The 8,491-nt window shown below is 46.7% G+C and overlaps 1 protein-coding gene across 1 annotated transcript in view; it reads right to left on the bottom strand.

Moving 5' to 3' along the window:
- Positions 1-4,066: 4,066 nt before the first annotated feature.
- golph3a (golgi phosphoprotein 3a) overlaps positions 4,067-8,491 on the bottom strand; it is a 15,910-nt gene continuing 11,485 nt past the window's right edge. Inside the window, exons 3-4 of the mRNA XM_030774651.1 lie at positions 5,966-6,080; positions 4,067-4,794 (exon numbers count right to left, since the gene is read on the bottom strand). Coding sequence (XP_030630511.1) covers positions 4,370-4,794; positions 5,966-6,080 — 540 coding nt within the window. The 3' untranslated portion in view covers positions 4,067-4,369. The remainder of the gene's footprint in view (positions 4,795-5,965; positions 6,081-8,491) is intronic.

The raw sequence follows: 8,491 nt of genomic DNA on the forward strand, positions 1-8,491 counted from the left end.
AAGATGATGTATATATGCTAGATTGTGTTGTTATTTGCTGAGTTATGTCCAAACTATGTCCAGTTCGTTTTAGAGCCCACATCCTCTAACGTCCTGATTCAGACAGACCATGTCTGAAAAAACAGCTTCCCAACATAAATTAGATACAGTAAATGCGTGTTCCCAAAAACATCGATAATTGCCTTTGGATCCGTCTGTAAAGAAACGTTTTAGTTGGCCAAGCGAAAATGCCGTATTCTCTGGAATAACACAGTGTAAGAATTTATTTTCATCGAAACCACGTTTTAAAATGTCCCAGGGGCTCCGAGTGAGAAACAATATTGACACACTCCACCCGTCTGACAAGTCTATGTCAAGGATCTCACTCAAAAAGGTAGCACACGGGTTGATGACACATCAGAAGTCACCCCGTAAACCTCTCCTCTCGTTCTCACGGCAGCACGTAAAAATACGTGTGATTAACGGGGCTGATTTGTCTGTGCAGACGTGATGTAAGCCCTTCCCACTGCTGTAGGGCCCAAAGGCCCAGCTGTCTACAAACAGCACATCCACAAGAACCCCCGAGAAACACAGTGCGCAGTGCCAACATACACAGACTACCCCTGTGCTTACGGAGCTATCCGTTTGTTTGCAAACAGTTCCCGCAGAAAAGTCTAGGGCTTTACAGAGAATACACAGGGCTGAGTTTTATTATTAGAGTACACCGAAACATCTCTGTGTGCTGTGACTGTTCTTCCATCTGTTTCTGAGGTTTTGGAGGTGAAAGTTACCTGAGACTTTTTAAAACACATCGTCAAGTTCTGTTTGTGTTTTTCCTTTTTTGTTTTTTCTTGTTAAGCCACCAGCTAAATGAGGCCTATTTGGCATGTCTTGGCATCTTTATAATATCCATCTTACCCGTATATTTATTCTCCTAAGTACAAATCCATTGCAATTATACTGTATGAAAGAGACAGTGTGATGCATCTGAATTGGTCTCAGTGTAGTTCTTCTGTCAGTAGCTGCCCTTTTACTTCTGCACCAGACTCAACGTCCGTTTTCCAAACACTACTCCCACAGCCAAACAACCCCGAGCACAACAACCTTGAAGTGCATCTGTCGTTCTCCTCTGGCCTGGCCACGTTTCCAGCTCACTAATTGACTGTAAAGTGAGCAGTGTGGCCAAACAGTGGCCTGGCTGGAGACTGAGGCAGACGATCACACAGAGAGACTCGCTGGAGGACTTCATAAAGCCCTAATCGTTTCCAGGTGCACGCTGTACTTTCACACAGCTCAGGCAGCAGGGAGGTGCAGAGCAAAGAAAAGGGCGATGATGTCACAGAGGATGTGCTGGGAACAGCCAATCAGAGAGTCAGCAGAATGTTCCATTCCACTGAGAAGACACTGAGGCTTCTTCCACGGGAAAACCTGAGTGACTTGTCCTTCGACGCGTTCGCGCCTGGGTCAGGTGTGCACGCTCCCCTGGCAAACCCACTGACTCAGCTCTCAGCCAATCAGGTTCCTCTGCCTTTAATATCCAAAGGGACATTAAAATGAAATAAAACAAAATAAAGAAACAGATACCAGATGGACGTGTTTTTGAGGCACTTCCAAGACCATAGTTTATTTTCATGGCAAGAAGAAAGCATACAGATCAGGGGTCCCTTTATGTGGTATCTAAAGCTACACACACACACACACAACTTAGCATTTCCTTTGATCTAGTTTGCAGGAAAAGGTCATTTCCAGACATCTGTCAACCCCTTAAATCACAAGAAAACTTCTGTCCAAATCAGTTCTGGATTTGCTTCCCAACACCTTCCTGCTACACAAAGAGGTGAATGTTAGCTAGCTACTGTGAGGAAAGGAGAACAAGCCATAGAAATCAGTAAAATCAAATAAGCAAAACAAAAGCATGTATTACCAAAATTATTGCTTTAAAAATAAAGAGAAATCAATGAAACACCAGCGTACGAAACAAATAAACGGACAAAAAGAGCACGCGTTATTAACCTTTCCCACTGGACGCGCAACTGGTTTCCGGCTTCCAAAAGACAATACGAGAGCCAACGAGTCGGACACTTGCACTGAACTGACACCTTTTACAGGCTAATCCAAAATCAGTCTATGCTTAAAGGTTGTGTCATCTCCTGTGTGATTTTACACAAAGAGTTATATACAGACTAATCTGGAATGTGGTGGATGGTTTAACTAAATACTCGCCGTGTAGTGAGCTACATCATTCCCGTTCCCTCTGCAACGCTTCCCGTTAAAGACAAAACTAAATCAGTTACAGGCGTCTGACACATCAACACAAAAGTCAACAGTCCGCACTTCTTAATGAGAGTCACTATTATGACTGTCATTTCAGGTGTTTTTTTTTATTTTCCATAATCACAAATCAAGTCTTCAGAAAGTATCACATGTACACATAAAAAAAAAACGTGTAGTTGGGTGGGGGTGGGTGGGGCGGGCGGAGGAAGCAGTATCTCTCAGGTGCGTCTGTAGGAGAGATCTGTGACGTGTAGTTGGGTGGGGGTGGGTGAGGCGGGCGGAGGTGCGTCTGTAGGAGAGATCTGTGAAGTGGAACCCCGCTCCCTGATTTGGCAGACATTTTAAGTACACACCCCAATCGGAGACAAACGGCTGAGACTAAACGTCAGAAAACACACCCGACACAGAAGACTCGAAGTTTAGTCTGTAGGTCAGAGGTCCCAAAGCCATTTTAAAGCACTACTTTCTTACGGAACAAAAACAAAAAAAAAAAAAAATGAACGGATGGAAGAAAAAAAAAGACGACAGATAACTTCCAGTCGTTCTTCTCCTTTCTCTGCGACCCACGCAGCCTGTGTGGGCTGTTAGAGCGGTGAAACTACAAATGCTTTTAAAGTAAAGCAGCTCTTTGTCCTTGAATGTGTAGCTGAAGAAAAGTTGTGTTGTAGGAAACGGATGAAGAGAATGAAATGTTAATGCACAGGTTCTGTAAACTACCATCAGGCACGTTGAGAGTCCAGAGGTTGGGGATGTGTGTCTGAGACATACAGCAGCAGCTGGTTAGAGACACAAAGCGTTTCAGACAGAGAGGCAGGGCTCCGAGAGCCAATGAAATGGTCTGCTGACAAAAACAACTTCATTCTGATTGGACAAACAGAGAGTTTTATGAATGTGTGCAGTATGTGACTGGACATGTGATGTGGGGTGAAACGTCAACTCTGCTCCCCAGCGAAGACACAGCAGCACAAACAGTCCCTGTGGTCATTACCGGCGACCACAGAAACGCTGGCCACTGATCTGAGGCCTGCTGGCTAGCCCCGTGCGCCCAGTGTGGGCGTCCCCCGGACGGCAGACCGAGACGTGGCCCGACACGCCGACAGAAAACGGGGCTCCGGGAACCCGGAGCGGTCTACAGCTTTAACGGTAAACCCAAACTCGGTATGTAGGGGGAGTAATCAGGGTTTTTTTTTCTTGTCGTGGTGGAGACTGGAGTGATGCTGGGGAGGAGACCAGGGTGACAGAGGGATTAGGTGCCAAACTGGGAGCACACGCTCTGTCCTCTATTCACGCAGCAGATCAACATGTAGGTAGCTCTTCATACAGGAGTATTCTTGGAATAACCAAACGCATACATATGTATATTTCACCTTACATTTTAGAGTGTGACTCAAGTCACTGTTGGGCAAGCGTTAAACGTAAATCATTATTTGGTCCCGTTTGTACTGTAGCATTGTCATATGCAGGAACAATTCCCAAAACCAAACCAAAACAAACAAACAAATCAAGAGGGTGAAACAGAGTGTTCCAAACCCAAACCCCCCTGGGATCATTTTTACTTTTCTCACTACATGAACAAGGACTCACACCCAAATTAACCTTCAGGGGCTACAGTACACTGACAAATTTTTATCTAAAAAAAAAAAAACAAACAAACAAACAAAATCTCTGTCCAAGAAGGGGGGCTGAGGTGACCGCAGGGCGTCGGCAGACAATCTGGTCGCATATGCCACGCCTTTCGTGACAGACATAGAGAAAGAGAAAGAGAAAGAGAAAGAGAGAGAGAGAGAGAGAGAGAGAGAGAGAAAAACAACAAACAAACAACAACAACAAAAACAAAAAAACGGAAATCTGTGTGCTTCACTTCTCTCCTCTCCCAATCCCTGCACACAGGACAAACCTCACCCTGCACACAGGGACAGAAGGACATTTCTCTACAGGGGGGGAAAAAAAGAAAAGTAAAGAAAAGAACAGAACAGAAAAAAACCCAGAGATATTTCGGTGAACGAGTCTTTCTGATACAGGTTAGGGGCGCGGCCACGCTTCCATCTTCCTTTCATCTGACCGATTCCATCGTTTACATCTCGTTTTCAGTCATTCTCCACACCCCGCTTCTGCCTCATTTGGTGAAGGCGGCCACGACGGCCCAGAGAAGTTCGTTAGCGTTGGGTTTCATGCTCTCTCCCTCCGGCTCCAGGTCCAGCAGCTGCCGCACTCTCTTCATGGCCAGGTCGTACTGGTCGTCCAGCAAAGGCGCGAAAGCGTTCTCCAGCACGTCGGAGGAGTGGGCGAGGAAGATGAGGGCCAGCAGGCGTTTGTCCATGCGCTGAGGGTTGTTCACCCACTTGTCAAGCACGGCCTCCTGGACCTTCTTAATCAGCCGCTGTTTGATGGTGTTGTTGGTCAGCGGGTGCGTGGTCATATCAAAGAGCAGGAAGTTCTGTTTCTCCGTTGTCAGCACCCCTTTCTCCACCAGGTTCTTGGCAAGACGTTCTCGAACATTCCTCAGTTGGTAGTGGAGCTTCAGTGGGTTCCACGTTTCCCCTGCAGGACAGGAGAACACAGGGAGATTCAGCCTACAGAACTCTACGTTTTTAAATAACACACGAAGGTGTGACGACCTGTTTTATCCTCTTCTTTCTCTTCTGAGGATGGTAATTAGTGAGCCGTGACATTTACGAACCAAAATAATTATGAGAACTCAAAAATAAATCATATAACACAGAAGCACTGCACATGACTGAATGGTGCAGTGTGGGGCTCCCACAGGACAGAGGGCTTCACAGGATTTTCCCTTGTTTCATAATAACAGGCTGATTTTTAATCTGGGAAGCAGAGGCGTGGACTCCTCAGCCAATGACCACGGACCACAGCCATCGCCGACATGTACTAGTTTAGATTTTCATTTCAGTACATTTTACAAAATAACATAACTTACTTAACTTAACTAAAGACAAATATCACACGCAGCGTTAGTTTTTGGTCAGCGATCTTTTGACTAAATCTACGCTTTGTCCTTTTACACTCGCACGCATTCCTCCAGCGTGAATTATTATATGCAAAGTTGCAGGTTTTCTGTTTTCCGGTCCACCTTAAATGTGTGTCAGTCCTGCAGTTCGAATGCCGGAACACAGAACTGACCATGCCATCTTTAAGAGGAGACAGGCCTGCTCTGACAGGGCCCTTGGCCTCTGTGTCTGACTGTGTGCAGATTTCCGACACACTCTGAGTCAGCGGGGGCGGCCCAAGCATCCAGACGCTTTGATGGGCTCTTTGGTCTCTGTGCTCCCCACTGACAGTGACTTCCTGTAGGCCTGACTGCTGGCGGCATGGCCCCTGTGAACAGGCTGACTGCCTTCAGCAGGCCACTGAATGGGAAGTCTGGGCCTGTTGTGTTCGGAGTTTATTTCTGTACACTTCACACGAGCGGCAGCTCTTCCGAAACACGTGAAAGGAATTGGATTGAAAGGGTTAAACGTAAACACTGAGAACTGATGACTCTGGGGTGTTTAGTCATCATTTCTCCTCTCAGAGAATATCAGAGCCCAAAACACGCCGCTGAGAGACACCCACGGACTCTCAGCATCTGTTATATCTCTGTTCCTCTGGTATTGGCACCCAAACCATTACAGAGAGAAAACTATGTGAGCGCTGTGATATGGTGAATGTGTGTGTGTGTGTGTGTTACACATGAGACATGGTACAACAGTCTTACCACTGAGAAGCTCTATCCAGCTCTGCACTGTCTCTGGTGGCTGTGTCTCCTTTATGTGTTTCAGAGCCTCGTCCAACAACACATCTCCCGTCGGCGCGTCGGATTTACAAATCACCTACACACGCACACACACGCACACGCGCACACACACGCACACGCACACGCACGCGCACACACGCGCACGCACACACGCGCGCACACGCGCACGCACACACGCGCACGCACACACGCGCACGCACACACACACGCACACACACACACACACACACGCGCGCGCACGCACGCGCACACACACGCACGCACACGCACGCACACACGCGTGCACACGCGCGCGCACACACACACACACGCGCGCACACACACGCGCACACACATGCGCACACACACGCGAACACACACGCGAACACACACACACAGAAACCAGAGTTCATACGTGGACTTAGACTTAACACTATTCTGCACAGTGTGAAAGCACCCACAGGGTCACTAACTTTCTCCACTTAATACTCCATCAGTAATGAGCTGCTCTGGTTAACATTTATTAAAAGGTAACATAACACTAACTAACTAATCCCAGAAACTGCTGAATATTACAGTAGATGGAGGAACACACAGTCGAATACATGTAAAAATCTGCTCTAGTCTTTCTGGATCCCTTGTTAAGTTTCATGTTTGTGTGTGTCAGAAATAAAAGTCCTGAGTCAGGAGTTTACTATCCCTTTAATTAACCAAAACCTCCTCTGGGACGCAATGCACAATCAAACAGCTCCCTCTACTGGCAAATAATGGCAGAGGCTGTGTGGCAAGTCACATGGCCCAGTCTGCTCATATCTCAGCTGTTTTACAACTGTTATGTGCACAAATATGCCCTCATGCATGCAAATGCACACACACTCACGCATCCACGCACACACACACGCGCACACATACACAAGACAAAGTGCACACATACTCTCTACACAGGAGAGCACAGAGAGAGGGGAGAGTATGGTCACAGAGAGAGGGTATGGTTACAGAGAGAGAGAGAGTATGGTTACAGAGAGAGGGTAGAGTATGGTTACACAGAGAGAGAGAGTATGGTTACAGAGAGAGGGTAGAGTATGGTTACAGAGAGAGAGAGTATGGTTACAGAGAGAGGGTAGAGTATGGTTACAGAGAGAGGGTAGAGTATGGTTATAGAGAGAGAGTAGAGTATGGTTATTGAGAGAGAGAGAGTATGGTTACAGAGAGAGGGTAGAGTATGGTTACAGAGAGAGGGTAGAGTATGGTTACAGAGAGAGAGAGAGAGAGTATGGTTACAGAGAGAGAGAGTATGGTTATAGAGAGAGAGAGTATGGTTATAGAGAGAGAGAGTATGGTTACAGAGAGAGAGAGTATGGTTACAGAGAGAGGGTAGAGTATGGTTACAGAGAGAGAGAGAGAGTATGGTTACAGAGAGAGGGTAGAGTATGGTTACAGAGAGAGGGTAGAGTATGGTCACAGAGAGAGGGTAGAGTATGGTTACAGAGAGAGGGTAGAGTATGGTCACAGAGAGAGGGTAGAGTATGGTTACAGAGAGAGGGTAGAGTATGGTCACAGAGAGAGAGAGAGAGTATGGTCACAGAGAGAGAGAGAGAGAGAGTATGGTTACAGAGAGAGAGAGAGTATGGCTATAGAGAGAGGGTAGAGTATGGTTATAGAGAGAGGGTAGAGTATGGTCACAGAGAGAGGGTAGAGTATGGTCACAGAGAGAGGGTATGGTTACAGAGAGAGAGTATGGTTACAGAGAGAGGGTAGAGTGGTCACAGAGAGAGAGAGAGTATGGTTATAGAGAGAGGGTAGAGTATGGTTATAGAGAGTATGGTTACAGAGAGAGAGTATGGTTACAGAGAGAGGGTAGAGTATGGTTACAGAGAGAGAGAGAGTATGGTTACAGAGAGAGGGTAGAGTATGGTTACACAGAGAGGGTAGAGTATGGTCACAGAGAGAGGGTAGAGTATGGTCACAGAGAGAGGGTAGAGTATGGTCACAGAGAGAGGGTAGAGTATGGTTACAGAGAGAGGGTAGAGTATGGTCACAGAGAGAGGGTAGAGTATGGTTACAGAGAGAGGGTAGAGTATGGTCACAGAGAGAGAGAGAGAGTATGGTCACAGAGAGAGAGAGAGAGTATGGTCACAGAGAGAGAGAGAGAGAGAGAGAGTATGGTTACAGAGAGAGAGAGAGTATGGCTATAGAGAGAGGGTAGAGTATGGTCACAGAGAGAGGGTAGAGTATGGTCACAGAGAGAGGGTAGAGTATGGTCACAGAGAGAGGGTATGGTTACAGAGAGAGAGTATGGTTACAGAGAGAGGGTAGAGTATGGTCACAGAGAGAGAGAGAGTATGGTCACAGAGAGAGGGTAGAGTATGGTTACAGAGAGAGAGAGAGTATGTTTACAGAGAGAGGGTAGAGTATGGTCACAGAGAGAGAGAGAGAGTATGGTTATAGAGAGAGGGTAGAGTATGGCTATAGAGAGAGGGTAGAGTATGGTCACAGAGAGAGAGAGAG

Source organism: Chanos chanos, chromosome 1 (assembly GCF_902362185.1).
Source record: "Chanos chanos chromosome 1, fChaCha1.1, whole genome shotgun sequence".
Lineage (NCBI taxonomy): Eukaryota > Metazoa > Chordata > Actinopteri > Gonorynchiformes > Chanidae > Chanos > Chanos chanos.